General features: G+C 49.6%; 1 protein-coding gene across 4 annotated transcripts in view; it reads left to right on the top strand.

Moving 5' to 3' along the window:
* Positions 1-16,113, top strand: part of tet3 (tet methylcytosine dioxygenase 3) — a 64,773-nt gene that overhangs the window by 42,337 nt on the left and 6,323 nt on the right. For all 4 annotated transcript variants that reach the window (XM_014170938.2, XM_014170937.2, XM_014170939.2 and 1 more), the window contains 8 exons: positions 1,362-4,365; positions 6,307-6,397; positions 12,537-12,630; positions 13,336-13,544; positions 13,874-14,024; positions 14,231-14,320; positions 14,865-15,002; positions 15,572-15,932. In XM_014170938.2, the coding sequence (XP_014026413.1) occupies positions 1,362-4,365; positions 6,307-6,397; positions 12,537-12,630; positions 13,336-13,544; positions 13,874-14,024; positions 14,231-14,320; positions 14,865-15,002; positions 15,572-15,932 (4,138 nt within the window). The remainder of the gene's footprint in view (positions 1-1,361; positions 4,366-6,306; positions 6,398-12,536; positions 12,631-13,335; positions 13,545-13,873; positions 14,025-14,230; positions 14,321-14,864; positions 15,003-15,571; positions 15,933-16,113) is intronic.

Raw genomic sequence — 16,113 nt, 5'->3', positions numbered from 1 at the left:
CAATAGTACAATTTTTAAGTAAAAAAAAAAAGGTATTAGGTGAACAATAGATAAGTAAGGAAATAAAAAACAACAGTAAAAACATGTATTTTTACTGCTCTAATTACGTTGGTAACCAGTTTATAATGGCAATAAGGCACCTCGGGGGTTTGTGATATATGGCCAATATACCATGGCTAAGGGCTGTGTCCAGGCACTCTTCGTTGCGTCGTGCTTAAGAACAGCCCTTAGCCATGGTATATTGTCCATATATACCACGGCTATACCACCACACCCCTTCGGACCTTATTGCTTAATTACCACACCACTCTTTGCTACATCTTTGCTCTCTAGATCCTTGACACATTCTTATTGCGTTTGTTGATCCATCATGCATTTATTGAGTGTGTCTAGTCTTACCCCATGGTGATATGACAGGTGTTGAATGCAGCAGTGTAGAGATAGATAGATACTCCCCAGTCATAAAGGCCTAAGGGAGAGAGAGGTTCAGGACCACAGGATCAGGAACCAGGAACCCCGCTTGGCTAATAGACAGTCATTGACAACGTATAGAGCTAATATATACACTGGTAATATGTTGACATTTAAATAGGGAAGTTGAGTTGCAAGTTTATTACCTGTAACTATTGAAGTGAATGGTAGAGATGCAGTAATGCTGCCCGTAGGTTCACAGCATTCTCCACGTTCTTCCTTGAGTAAAACAGATATGTGGAGGTAATTGCCATGCATTTGTGTATATTTGATTGCTTTTTAAATGATCCTTTGTGCCTTTGGGGGGGGATGGTATACCTTTACATGGGCTGACTGCAGTGTGTAGTAAGTAGCGTGAGCATTACTGCACAATGATGTCACATGGTCTGTGACTTCAACACTCTGATCATTGTGGAAACACTGTTGAAGCAACAGTTAATTAATTTCCCCAACTGGCCTGACCGAGTGTGTGTGTGTGTGTGTGAGTGTGTGTGTGAGTGTGAGTGTGTGTGTGTGTGTGTGTGTGTGTGTGTGTGTGTGTGTGTGTGTGTGTGTGTGTGTGTGTGTGTGTGTGTGTGTGTGTGTGTGTGTGGGTGAGTGAGTGAGGAACCCAAACCAAGACCTCTGAAATGAGGAATGGATTCTAGCCAGTGCCCTGTCATAATCATTATGATATGTTGATTTGTCCCTTCTCTGGGAATGCTTTGTTTGTGTATGATGTTAAGCTAAGATCATCGACTGAATAAAAACTTGTTGTTAACATGTTAAAACAATATATTTTTGTATATTGATTGAGGTATTGCTTATTCCAACTTGATGCACAGTTCCTATTTATTTTTTTCTGGTCTCTAACCTCTTTCATCTGTGTCCTCCCTCTCTCTCGTTCTCAGACTGTTTCGGACACTGGTTCAGTGGATGGCCCCAGAAGAGGAGGCCAGATGGAAACTGGGTCACATGACCGCCTCGAAGAAGGCGGTTCGTTGAGCCTGGAACCGACCAATGGGGTGAGCCGGCAACCCAGTGACACCCATGAGGAGGGTGGAGCCGGCCTGGACACCCAGAGGGAGCCCCATCGGTCAGGGAGTGTTCCCCCAGGACAGGGTTGGGTACCTGGGCAGGGCAAAGCCCCCCAACCCCAGAAGCAGCTGCCCTGCAGTGGCTGGGGCAGTTTTGGTAGGACTCCTGGGAAGCCCGTCCACGAGGCAGACATGGAGGACGCACGCAATCTGGTAGCCTTCTCAGCCAGTGTTAATGTGGGCTCTCTGGCCCCCATCCCCGAGGCCCAGTCCTACACCGCCCAGCTGTATGAGAAGTTCAACCAGGAGATGGGCACTGCTAAGGGGGCCGTGGCTCAAGCCAGGCTCCAAGCCCCAGAGGGAGGGGATCAGGCTAGCCCCCGAGAGGACTTGAACAACTTGCAGACCACCCTGAAGACTGCCCTGAAGACTGCCCTGAGCCAAGCGAGGCACGGCCACAAGCCCCCAAACTGTGACTGTGATGGGCCGGACTGCCCAGACTACTTGGAGTGGCTGGAAAAGAGGATCAAACAGGCGGGGGAGGAGCAGGACAACAACACACCCTGTTCCAAGATGGCCGCCGACACGCCGCCTCATCAACAGCCACCACACTCACAACAGCCCCCTCACCCCCACCACCATCCTCACCCCCATGTCAATGGAGGTAACCCGCCCTCCTGTCCACCCCTTCACCCACACCAACAGGGCCAACGCCCAGGCTCTGTCCCCTGCTCCCCTCAGGTTCTCTCCATCGCCAAGGAGAAGAACGTCAGTCTGCAGACGGCCATAGCCATCGAGGCCCTGACCCAGCTGTCTGCCACCACCCCCCAGACTGTGGTCCCTCCTGCCCAGGCCTCCTCTACCAGCCACCAACAACCCCCTCTACAGCCCCAGCACGGCAACCGCTTGCTCCCCCCCTCCCCCGGCCCCATGTCCTCTTTGTCCTCCTCGCGGTCACAATCTGTCCCCCCTGGACTGTACCCCCAGCAGAGCTCCTCGTCGTGGGAGCAGCAGCACAGACCCCAGTCCCAGGGTCATCCGGCCCACGCCTCCCCTCTCCCGTCCTCCACTTTGCTTTTCCCCGGGCAGACCCAGGCAGGCAGCCCCCACCCTCACCCTCAGCAGTGGCAGCAGCAGCAGGCCCCTGGGGGAATCCAAGAGCAAAGGAACCAGTGGATGATGATGAACTCAGATTCCCAGCAGTCTCACTTCGCCCCTCCGTCCGGTGGCCACAGCGTTGGCGATCCCATGTCCAAGCTCAAACAGCTACTGGGCGACTCCAGCGGAAAGTATATAAATGACCCCTTCAAGCTGCCTATCCCACACCACCACATCAAGCAGGAACCAGGGATGCCTCAGGTCAAGCAGGAGGTCAACTCTGGAGAGTACCAGAGCTCTGCCTGTGCCTACATGGGCGGTCGCTACGGCCGGATGAACGGCCAGCAGCAGCCTGGGTACCCTGGTCCACCTCTCTCCGCGGGCAGCACAGCCATCCACTACTCCACCCAGACAGCCCTGCAGCAACACCTTCACCACAAGAGGAACCTCTTCTCTAATCCTCCCGGCCCCCCAGGCCTCTGCCCTCCACGGCCCACCCAGGCCTGCCAGAACCTCCGCAAGTGGTGGCCCCAACAGATGGGCCCCGAGGGCCACCTCATCCCTGTGGTCATCAAGCAGGAGCCCAAGGAGCCCAAGAGGAGGAAGAGCACGGCGGGGACATCGCCGCTCCTCAAGCAGCAACCGGGGATGCTGCTCTATCCAGGTCCAAAACCCAAGACGATAGTCATCAAGAAAACCAAGCGGAAGGCCTCCCTGCCAACCTTCCTGCCTCACAGCCAGATCTCCATACAGAAACCGTCTCCACTCACCATGATCGGAGCCCTGCCTCTGGCCAGCGCCCATTCAGGTTCTCTCCCTTTCCCTACCTTCCCCCTCCTCAGTAACCCCACTCAGGCTGCCGCAGGCCTCCCAACCCCGGCCCAATCTCAGGTATCCATTTTAAACTCTTCTATTGCACGCTCTGTCACTGCTCCTGCCTTCTCTGTAAACAGTCCAGCCGTCTCAACCCCTCTGCCTCTCCCTGCAGCCCCGGACGCCCCGGCTAGCTCAGGGGAGGCCGGCGCCACACAGACCTCCACCACCTCTCAGTCCATACCAGGCCTCAGCTCCCTGGACCCCAAGTTTGAGGAGCTGATCCTCCAGTTCGAGGCAGAGTTCGGAGACAGTTCATCCTCGGCCCCAGTGCCCTGCCCTCCTCAGATCCAGCCTCAGGACCAGTCCCCCTCAGCCTCAGCCCAGCCCGTGGTGATAGAGTCTCAGCCCAACATTACCTCAGGACAAGCCAGACCCACGTCACCGTCCAGCACCACCAACACCCAGTCCTGCAGCCCTACTCCCTTAGCTTCTACCACAGCCCCACCAGCAGACCAGGACATGGAGGTGGACAAGGAGAATGTGACAGGGGGTGTGAGTGAAGCATCCTACACCTCCGCCACACAGCCCTCCACTGAGAGCCCCATGGAGGAGCAGCCCGAGGGGGCCCAGTTGCCGCTCTCGCGGCGCCAAGAGGTCCATCTGGAGCAGCAGCAGCACCGTGTCCTTGAAGACCCCTTCACCGTGCCTCTCTCCCCCTCCGCGTCCCCGCTGCCCAAACGTATGAAGATCGAGACGAATGGGAACGTGGCTGTCCTCTCCACCACTGGATCGTTCTCTGAGGGGGGCGAGGACGACACCCCCACTAAGGACGGCTTCCCCCTCAACCCCTCCCTAAAAGGCTTCCTGGAGTCGCCACTACGCTACCTGGACACACCCACTAAAAGCCTGCTAGACATGCCCGCCAAGGACCTCCAGGCTGAGTTCCCCACCTGCGACTGTGTTGGTGAGTAGGGTGTCTGTGTTGAACTACACAGTTTTAATGTAGCTACATTTCGACCACTGCTGGGCCCCAGAGTTACTTTGCTTTACACTCCCAGTAAGTGGGCTGCACACAAGTGTTTTGGCGTACATAATAAAACCAGAAATACGATCTAGTATCTAGTATAGAAACAAACAAACACCTATAGAAGACATGTATGCTATCTTGAAATCCTCTTACTCCATACATTTAGGATTACTAGAAAACATGAAATATACTGTACAGCAGTGGCTGATGCTATACAGCGGGCAGCAGCAGGTATATTTAAGCGATAAGGCCCGAGGGGGTGTGGAATATGGACAATATACCACGTCTAAGGGCTGTTCTTATGCACGACGCAACGCAGAGTGCCTGGACACAGCCCCTTAGCCGTGGTATATTGGCCATATATCACAAACCCCCGAGGTGCCTTATTGCCATTATTAACTGGTTACCAACGTAATTAGAGCAGTAAAAATAAATGTTTTGTCATACCCGGGGTATACGGTCTGATATACCACGGCTGTCAGCAAATCAGCATTCAGGGCTCTAACCACCCAGTTTATCAAGAGGTATACATCAAGTGGCCCAGTCACTTCTGCTCCAGCTCCTCTCTCTGAACATCACATGAGTGTGTCTGAGAATGTGTGTGTTGCCAGCCGGTGTGTGTTTGTGTTGCCGGATTGTGTGTCCCGCGCCTCTACTCTCCAGTCAGCTACAGTGCAAGGTTCAGAGGGAAACGGTGAGAGTGATACAACACGAGAAGGAGTCCATTGTGTTGGTCTGGCTGGCAGACAGCACAGAGCAGGCCACTCTGTCTGGGCTACATGTCTGACAAAGTGGCACACGGCCTCTCGGCCCGCTTCCCAAATGTGCACTATTATTTGCGTACCCTATTTAGTGCACTACTTTTGACCAGGGATCACAGGGAGGGAGAGAAGGGAGACATAGAGAGAGAGCAGCTGCAGGGAACACTTGCTATGCCGTGTGCTGTAAGGCTGTTACTAAGAGAAAAGGCCACCAGACAACGGGTCTCCAAAGTGAAGCCTATTTACACACTTCCCTGTCAACACCCCATGTGTAACCCGACTCCCTCACACACCCACACATTGACTCATTCATTCCTCTCGTTCACCGAACCTCTCTCTGTCTTTCTCTCACTCTCAGAGAAGCAAGCATAGTTTTACAAATCCCTCTACTCTGCTGATTCCAAACATGGAACCACTACTCCCCCTCACACAACTATTTTCTCACACACTATTTAGGCCAGTAGTCCTGTGTAGTATTTCCTGCTTCTCTCTGACCACGCCTTGCCTTGGTTCCTCCCTGCACTGTCACAGGAATGTGACCTCAGATACACTCTCTCATACTCTAGCTTTCCTTCTTACACACGCGGATGCAGGCACGCACACACACGCGTACACACACGCGTACACACACGCGTACACACACGCGTACACACACGCATGCACACATACGCACACGCACACGCACACACACACACACACACACACACACACACACACACACACACACACACACACACACACACACACACACACACACACACTGACTCATTCGTTCTCTCAAACACCCTTGTTTCTACTGTAGTGTCCCCACCCAGACTCTCCCTGTATTCAGAAGCTCACTACTATTCCCCTGTCATAGTCAGTCACAGGATACAGGAAGTGTGTGTGGTTTTACATCTGGCTTCAGTCACACCAATCTATGGTTCCTCGTTGTTTCCATGGCTTGTTAGATCTGAATAATTGGGCACTACTGCTTCTGATACTCGCAATGTCACAGAACTGTCCTGCACTCATCCAAATCATCCAAATACTATTGTGTGGAAGTAAAAATGGTGGTTGAATTTGGACTGCATTGTGAACTCTGTCTGTAACTCTCTCTCTCTCTCTCTCCTTACAGAGCAAATCCTAGAGAAGGATGAGGGTCCGTACTACAATCACTTGGGCTCTGGGCCCACTGTGGCCTCCATACGAGACCTGATGGAGACCAGGTGAGACTTCTGGAGCATACTTGATACCTGTTAGAGAAGAGACTGACATAGACTGAAATAACTCAGAAACCATAGGAGTATGATGCATACTAGTATTTCCCTCTAGATAAGGCAGGGAGCATGGAGCATGGACTGAAATTGATGGGTGGGTGGAGGAAACACTACAAAATACTGTTGTAGCTAGTGTGCTTGTCCAGGGATTTTTTTAGCCCCCTAGATTACAGCCACGCAACTCGCAATGGCAGTCTCCTGATTCACCTAGAGCAGAGCTAGCTGTCCTCTCTTCACAGTCTCTCTCTCCCTCTCTCATTCTCCCTTTCCCTCTTCCTCCTTCTCTCCTATCCCCTCTTCCTCTCTCTCCGCCTCTCGCTCTCGCTCCCTGTCTCGCCCCTTCTCCCTCTCTCCTCTCCCTTTCTCCTTCTCTGTCTCCCTTTCCCCTTCTCTCTCTCCCTCTCTCTCCCACCCCCTCCCTTTCTTTCCCCTTCTCCTTCTCCCTCTCTCTCCCCCTCTCTCCCCATCTCCCTCTCTCTTCCTTTCTCTCCCCTTCTCCCTCTCCTTCTCTCGCTCCCTCTCTCTCCCCTTCTCGCTCCCTCTCTCGTTCTCGCTCGCTCCCTTTCTCTCCCCTTCTCCTTCTCCCTCTCGCTCCCCATCTCCCTCTCTCTCCCTTTCTCTCCCCTTCACCCTCTCCCTTTCTCCCCCTCTCCATTCCTTCTCTCCTCTCCTCTGCCTATGAACAAGAGTCTTGGCATCAAACTCTCTCACAGCTGTGAGCTAGCATCACTCTGTTTTCTTCCCTCTCTCTCTCCATGCCTCCCTCTATTTTGCTCTCTCTCCCCAGTGCTTCTGTCCTCCTACTCTCCCTCTCCCCTCCCCTTAACACTCCTGTGATCCTGTCCCCAGGGAATCCCTGACCCAGAATCCAATAGGAGGAACAGGAAATAACCGCATCAGCAGATCAGACCAAACAGAGAAGAGGGCTAGGCATAGAGAGAGGATAGGAGAGAGGTAGGGAGAGATGAGAGGAAGAGACAGAGAGAGGAGAAGTAGGGAGAGATGAGAGGAAGAGACAGAGAGAGGAGAGGTAGGGAGAGATGGGTGGAGGAGACAGAGAGAGGAGAGGTAGGGAGAGATGAGGGGAAGAGACAAAGAAAGGAGAGGCATGGAGAGATGGGTGGAGGAGACAGAGAGAGGAGAGGTAGGGGGAGATGAGGGGAAGAGACAAAGAAAGGAGAGGCAGGGAGAGATGGGTGGAGGAGACAGAGAGGGAGGGAGGGAGACAGAGAGAGAGGTATGTGTGTGTGTATATATATATATATATAGAGAGAGGGACAGAATGAGAATCAAACCGAGTACATTTGCATTAGGGAATGGATAGATTCAGTTTCAGAATTCCTCTTGGGAGAATGGTAACGTGAAACTAGGGAATAGAAACAATCACATTTACCATGTATCCTAATACTTACGCAAATCTCAACTGAGTTTTCATTGACTAAACATGGGGGGCTGCTTAGGTTGGGTCCCACACATTGTTGTATAGGGGACCGGGGCCGAGAGTGACATGCCATTATATTGACAGAGGACTGTTTCTATAGACCAGAGACTCATCAGAATGGATGGGATGGGGGGAGGGGGGGATAGGTGAGGAGAGGAGGGAGAGCCTTCTTTGTTTGAGAGATGACGTAAGAACTAAAGCCCTCCATAGTCTCCTCCTGACCCCTGACCCACCTCTGACCCCATTGGCCCACCCCTGTGGAGGCCGAGCCAACACACTTTGACCGGCTGATGATTGGTGAATGAGTTCCCATTAAGGACAAAGCCACGTGTCCCACCACGATAGACCCGGTCAGAGGTGACGTTATCAACATGACAGGTATGATACACAGGGAAGAAGGAACATCTGAGTTATGCTGGTAGCTTACCCAACCACATCTCTCTACACATTGTGCAGCAAGAGACACATGCGCCAGAACCTAACCAGGCACATACACATATACCAAGCCAACGCACACTGATGCAGTTACACTTTATTTGGATAGTTCCCTATAGATGATCAACAGATTAGGTCATACTATCCACAAATGATCAACTGCACATGTTGATATGCAACCGCTTGCTAGGGTTATGGTTTAGGGTTAGAGTAAGGGTTAGGTTTAAGGTTGGAGTAAGGGTTATGGTTTAGGGTTAGAGTAAGGGTTAGGTTTAAGGTTGGAGTAAGGGTTAGGTTTAAGGTTAGAGTAAGGGTTAGGTTTAAGGTTGGAGTAAGGGTTAGGTTTAAGGTTGGAGTAAGGGTTAGGTTTAAGGTTGGAGTAAGGGTTAGGTTTAAGGTTGGAGTAAGGGTTAGGTTTAAGGTTGGAGTAAGGGTTAGGTTTAAGGTTGGAGTAAGGGTTAGGTTTAAGGTTGGAGTAAGGGTTAGGTTTAAGGTTAGAGTAAGGGTTAGGTTTAAGTTTGGAGTAAGGGTTAGGTTTAAGGTTGGAGTAAGGGTTAGGTTTAAGTTTGGAGTAAGGGTTAGGTTTAAGGTTAGAGTAAGGGTTAGGTTTAAGTTTGGAGTAAGGGTTAGGTTTAAGGTTGGAGTAAGGGCCATCTACAACATGACGATAACTACAATGATGAATTACACGTAACTATAAACGTTGACGACCATCCTCACCAGCGGACAGTTTATCGTTCTGCAGTACACCTGTCAATCAACTGATCAAAGCATCCTAGTGCAGGCTGTAGGCCAGCGATCATCAGCTAGATTCAGCCGCGGGATGATTGTTTTCTTCAGCAGGTGGTCGGGGGGCCAAAACGTATTTAAATAAATAATTGGTCGATTGCAAATTGACCGCAAGAAGCTCAAACAGGTAATGATTAAAACATAATCATTTCGGGGCCTCCCGAGTGGCGCAGTGGTTTAAGGAACTACATCGCAGTGCTAGAGGCTTCACTATAGACCTGGGTTCGATCCCAGGCTGAGTCACAACCGGCCGTGATCGGGAGTCCCATAGGGCGGCGCGCAATTGGCCCAGCGTCGTCAGGGTTAGAGGGAGGGTTTTGGCCGGGGGGGGCCTTAATTGGTTCATCGCGCTCTAGCGACTCCTAGTGGCGAGCCTGGCACCTGCAGAATGACCTCGGATGTCATCGACACATTGGTGCGGCTGGCTTCCGGGTTATGCGGGTGGGTGTTAAGAAGCCGGGTCATGTTTTGGAGGACACATGACTCAACCTTCGCCTCCCGAGCCTGCTGGGGAGTTGCAGCGATGAGACAAGATCGAAATTGGGGAGAAAAATAATAATTATAATTTCAAACCTTGCTTACGTTTGTATACGATCACGTGTCTCTATTATGCAGGGGAATACTTGGCAACAGATTTTTTTAAAGTAAAATCACTTGGAGCTGAATTCCTGGAGTTTTTACATTCTTTGATGTCCTCCCCCCCAAAAAATATATATACATTACAATTCAAAAGTTTGGGGTCACATAGAAATTTCCTTGTTTTTTAAAGAAAAGCAAATTTTTTGTCCATTAAAATAACATAAATTTGATCAGAAATACAGTGTAGACTTTGTTAATGTTGTAAATGACTATTGTAGCTGGAAACGGCAGATTTTTTATGGAATATCTACATAGGCGTACAGAGGCCCATTATCAGCAGCCATCACTCCTGTGTTCCAATGGCACGTTGTGTTAGCTAATCCAAGTTTATCATTTTAAAAGGCCAATTGATCATTAGAAAACCCTTTTGCAATTATACTAGCACAGCTGAAAACTGATGTTCTGATTAAAGAAGCAATAAAGCGTCAGCATTTGTGGGTTTGATTACAGGCTTAAAATGGCCAGAAACAAAGAACTTTCTTCTGAAACTCGTCAGTCTATTCTTGTTCTGAGAAATGAAGGCTTTTCCTTGCGAGAAATTGGCAAGAAACTGAAAATCTTGTACAACGCTGTGTACTACTCCCTTCACAGAACAGCGCAAACTCGGCTAACCAGAATAGAAAGAGGAGTGGGAGGCCCCGGTGCACAACTGAGCAAGAGGACAAGTACATTAGAGTGTCTAGTTTGAGAAACAGACGCCTCACAAGTCCACAACTGGCAGCTTCATTAAATAGTACCCGCAAAACACCAGTCTCAGTGAACAGTGAACAGTCAACAGTGAAGAGGCGACTCCGGGATCCTGGCCATCTAGGCAGAGTTCCTCTGTCCAGTGTCTGTGTTCTTTTGCCCATCGTAATCTTTTCTTTTTATTGGCCAGTCTGAGATATGGCTTTTCCTTTGTAACTCTACCTAGAAGGCCAGCACCCGGAGTCGCCTCTTCACTGTTTACGTTGAGACTGGTGTTTTGCGGGTACTATTTAAACTAATACTTAAATGAAAAATAATATTGAAACTTGTATATATAAATGTAGCAATTCTACAACAAACGCTGTTTAGCCTGCACGTCTTTTACATGACATTGCTTGCCTCGTTGCTCAAGTCGTTTGCAAGTGATTTCCATTTTTTTATGGTTGTCAATTCGCTTGGGTCTTTTTTTCCACTGTGCTCATCTTTCTGTATGTCCTGTGCAACCATTTGCAATGCATCAGTGCAACCATAGTATCATAACCGGCCAAAGTGATCACACCAACGTACTCTCTCTCCTTAACTTTCCCTGACAGTTCATTTACCCTAGGCCTATTTTACATTTTAGCAAGAGCAAGCCTGCTTCTCTCCACAAAAGGATATTAGGCCTAGTATAAAAAAGTGCTAAAGAAATGTCCTATAACTTTTCCTGCGATTTCACGAGAAGGGGAATAGTGGAGAGGCTCGCGTCCGTAGCCATATAGCCTATTGCGCACTGGAACAGCTGGAAGAGAAAGGCTAGAGTTCTGTAGCCGAAGTAAGAAGCTAAATATTAGGCCATTCATTATCGAAATAGTAGGGCTATACATATTTACCTGTCAAAGTGCAAGACAAATAAATACATCTGTGCATTCCTCCAGGCTGCGCTCTGCAAGTCCCCTCTGGCACACAGAGCTCCACTATTGATTACTTCTACATTTTTAAACAAGAACATTATTCTACCTGGGATACAACAACACAGTGCAATGAGGACTGTATTATTGTATCAAGTGAGTACACAATTATTCTATAGGACTGTAAACTGCAGTGATGCATGTGCTAATTTGAGTAACTGCTCAAACGTCCTGTTTTGAATGATTCATGCCGAAATAACTGCATAAAGCCTTGGCCTGATTATGTAACCATTTGGATCAGTAGGCTAATGGGACTTTTCTTTGCAGTTTACAAAGTCCAGAAAGGCACAGTAGCAGGCTCGTCATAGTGTGTATTTTGTCAGGTTGTATCTCCGTTAACAGATACCATCGGAGAATATGGCCTTCTCGTACAGATATGCGCTGTTTGACGTTGATCATTCTCCCAAGTCGTCCTGTAATTAATGTGGCCACCAATATGCTCACACATGCCCAGTTATTCAGGCAACGTTACTGTGCACTTTGCCTTCTCTCCTGTTCCAAGCAGCCTCGCACACCTAGAACCAATAACAAACTCTTCAACAGAACACGTTTCTTTATTGGTTGTCAACGTTTTATCATCTGAGGGACGGGGACAAACTGTAGCTCTCGTTAGCGCTCGCCGCTCTATTTGTGGTTATCATTGAAGCGCGAATGCCCCTGTTCACTTGAATTAGAACGATAAAAACAAAAAAGGACATGGTTATAATTACCGTTATCGTTATCGCACTTGGTGTGGACGGCCCTGAAGGGTTCGAGTTTCATTCTCTTTCTCCGTCAGACACACTGACTAACAATGTTCTGGTCAGATTACGTTGGACTTTGGCTGCTACTGTCACGCCTCTGTGAATATCGACGACGTCCTGTGAACACTCCTCTTGGCCAGCCAGCTTGTGGTTTTTGTGTTTGACAAGACACCTTCAACTCTCAAACATTTGCATTTATGGTCATGCAGAAGCACATGGGCTACTTGCTTACTAACCAATAAAATACCAGAGGAGGTGTGGTATATTTACTTAATATACCACAGCTAACGGGTGTTTTAAGGCACGATGTGAACGTTTTATACTGAATACAATACAGTTGAACTGTTGTGTTCAGGAAGACATACAGTATACACTCACACTGTGCTGTCTGTCTCTCGGTGCAGGTATGGAGAGAAGGGAGATGCTATCCGTATTGAAAAGGTAGTCTACACCGGCCGGGAAGGCAAGAGCTCTCAGGGATGTCCCATCGCCAAGTGGGTGAGTACATAAAACACTGAACCTACCTCTCACAGAACAAACAAAGCCTAACCCTACACAACACCTGGTCCCAGATCTGTGTGTGCTCTAACCAACTCCATTGGTCTCATTACCAAGCCAAACATGACAATGAGTGACAGGGGGTTGGCATGGTAGCACAAACAGACTGGCCCTTGGGCTGACACAACACACTAGTGTAGGTTAACCACAAACAATTTCTTATCAACACACAACGTTTCACCAGACATTGTAAAACCAAACAGAAACTTCACACCTGTGTTTTTTCTCTCACATCTATATACTAATAGACATTAGTGAAAGTGAGGGGGAGTAGAGCAGAGGAGATGGTAGCAGACAAACACCACAGCCTCACCCTCAGACAGTAAAGCAGTAGGGTCCAGTAGGGGGTCCAGTAGGGGGTCCAGCAGGGGGTCTCCCTGATCCCTCTCCTTCCCAGTTAGAGGTCTCTACCTCTGTCACTCTCTTTGACACCCTGCTAATGGTTTCATGGCTTCTCAACAGACACTATTGATAGAGTAGTGGAGAATACAGGTGTCAATCTTAGCCTCTCTCTCTCTCTCTCTCTCTCGCTCTCTCGCTCGCTCTCTCTCTCTCTCTCTCTCTCGCACACGCTCTCTCTCCCTCTCCCTTTCTCTCTCTCGCCATCTCCCCCCCCCCTTTCTGTCTTTCCCCCTCTCCTATCAGGTGATTCGTCGGGGCAGTGAGACAGAGAAGTTGCTGTGTCTGGTGCGTCCCCGGACGGGTCACCACTGTCCCAACGCCTTCATCATCATCCTCATCATGGCGTGGGAGGGCGTGCCCCGGGCGCTAGGCGACAAGCTCTATCGAGAGCTCTCCGCCACCCTCACACAGTTCGGCAACCCCACTAGCCGCCGCTGTGGACTCAACGACGAGTGAGTGACAGGAAACATTCACAGAACCACGAATGAGTCTGCTGAATATGCTTACATTCTTCTTAAATTAGCAGTAAACTCTGCAGTGCAAAGATGTTTAGATGGCCCACTGAGGGAGGCTTTCAGACAAAACGTCTGTGCGTGAAAATAAATGAGTAAGTTAGTCTACTTATGGACTGCAGACTACTTCATTATCATTTTCAATAGACGTTCTATGCACTGAGGCGTTCTCTTTCTGAACGATGAACATTACCTTGTGAGTGTCTGATCGGGATTGTGAGTGGTGCCGACCGTGTTGGTGCTCTCTGTCTCCCCCTGCCTGCCTGCAGTCGTACGTGCGCGTGCCAAGGCAAGGACCCCGACAGCTGTGGAGCTTCCTTCTCCTTCGGCTGTTCCTGGAGCATGTACTTCAACGGCTGCAAGTATGCCCGCAGCAAAACACCCCGCAAGTTCAGACTAACAGGAGACCACCCCCAAGAGGTAAGGGACTATGTGTAGTACCATATCTGTACGACTGAGACTTGAAAAAGGTTGTGCAGCCTCCCCAGACAAGAGAGGCCTCCCTTCCTTGCTTTTATGTCCAGTTACTACATACCACCTGTGTAGAATTGTTGTTATTGACCACACCACACTAAGCTAACACTGGGATTGAGCTACCAGGGTATCTGTCTTTGTGTGTTTGTTAGGAGGATCAACTCAGGGATAACTTCCAGGATCTGGCCACTGAGGTGGCTCCCCTGTACAAGCAGCTGGCCCCACAGGCCTACAGTAACCAGGTAACATCTGCCTTTTCACCCACCATCACCTACCTGCACTTACACTCTTAGGAAAAAAAGGTGCCTTCTCGAGCCTAAAAGGTTTCGTCGGCTGTCCCCATAGGAGAACCCTTTGAAGAACCCTTTTTGGGTTCCATGTAGAACCCGTTCGGGTTCATTGTAGGACCCTTCCCACAGAGGCTTCTACATGGAACCCAAAACGGTTCTCCTATGGGGACAGCCGACGAACCCTTTTTTCTAAGAGTGTACACCTAACTGAGAACAGCACCAGAACTCTAAATAGTAGACGGTTCCTCTGAAAGTAAACAAAACAAGCTGAAGGATGCTATGTGTTAGATAGGTTGTGTACAGTAACAGGTTGCTCCTGGACATGCCATCCTCTTCCCTGTGTCTCTCAGTGATTTTACACTCTGCTGGAGAAGTACTTTGTAGACTTCCCTCCAAAAAGTGCACAATAAAAAGTCACGGCTGCTATGAGTGTTAGATTTGGTCTGTTGAGTAAAACCACGCTAACCCAACTTGTGTCCCCTCTCCTGTCCCTCAGTGTCAGAATGAGACGAAAGCCACAGACTGCAGGTTGGGTCTGAAGGAAGGCCGGCCGTTCTCCGGCGTCACCGCCTGCATGGACTTCTGTGCCCATGCCCACAAGGACCAGCACAACCTCTACAACGGCTGCACTGTGGTACGACACACAGCCCTACCTCTACCTCTGTCTCCTTCTCTCTTTTTGTCGCTCTCTCCGTCACTCTCTCGTCAATCTCCTTTCTCGCTCTTTCCCTCTCTTTGTGTGGACATTGTATGGATGCTCCACTGTGTGTGGGTGTGTAGGGGCATATGGTGGGGGGTATAGAGGCTGTGTCTGGTCTACATGAGGATAGAACAGACAGTGAGTGTCCCACCCTAACCCTTCCTCCACTCCTACCACCCCCCCTGTACGGTCCAGGTGCACTTGCCCCCCAATCCCCCCTTCCACAAAGCATGTGTAAATATTGGACTATAAATTGTGACTTCCTGTATTATACTTATGCTAAAATGTTTATTTTATTCTACTGAGCCATTTATTTTATGTTCATATTGTTATCTTTTATTATTTCTTATTGTTGCATTGTCGAGAAGGAACCTGCAAGTAAGCGTTTCGTTGGCCAGTGTATCACCGTACATAAAACTTGAAAGTTGTGCAGGACAACTGTACGACACACAGCAGCTACCCTGTCTCTCTCACTACGCTAACACCCCTCTGTTCACCCCCAGGTGTGCACTCTGACTAAAGAGGACAACCGTAAGGTGGGGGAGATCCCAGAGGACGAGCAGCTCCATGTACTTCCCCTCTACAAGGCCGACCTCACAGACGAGTTCGGCAGCGAGGAGGGCCAGCGTCAAAAGATGCGTACAGGCGCCATTCAGGTGCTCAACAACTTCCGCCGCGAGGTCCGCAAGCTGCCCGAGCGCGCCAAGTCCTGCCGTCAGCGCCGCCTGGACGCTAAGAACCGTGCCTCTGAGAAGAAGAAGGGCAAGCAGCAGCCGCCAACGCCCACAGAGACGCCGGAGAAACCCGGGATCAAGATGGAGGTCCGGCACTCTGGCTCCCCTGTCAGACAGAATGGCAATAAAGGTGAGATGACCTCTGAACTCTGCTATAAACATGTAGGAGAGTGGCTTTATGAGTGCTGTGAGGTTTATCATAACAAAAAACCCATCACTCTAGTATTGTGAGCAAAACTCCAACCAGCTTTACAGTATGATGATAATAGTGTGGTCATAGAGCAGATCACGGATAATTTTTCTAGAACGGA

This window comes from Salmo salar, chromosome ssa24, assembly GCF_905237065.1.
Source record: "Salmo salar chromosome ssa24, Ssal_v3.1, whole genome shotgun sequence".
In the NCBI taxonomy this organism is placed as follows: Eukaryota; Metazoa; Chordata; class Actinopteri; order Salmoniformes; family Salmonidae; genus Salmo; species Salmo salar.
The sequence above is the reverse complement of the archived record's forward strand: the minus strand, read 5'-3'. Positions and strand labels throughout refer to the sequence as shown.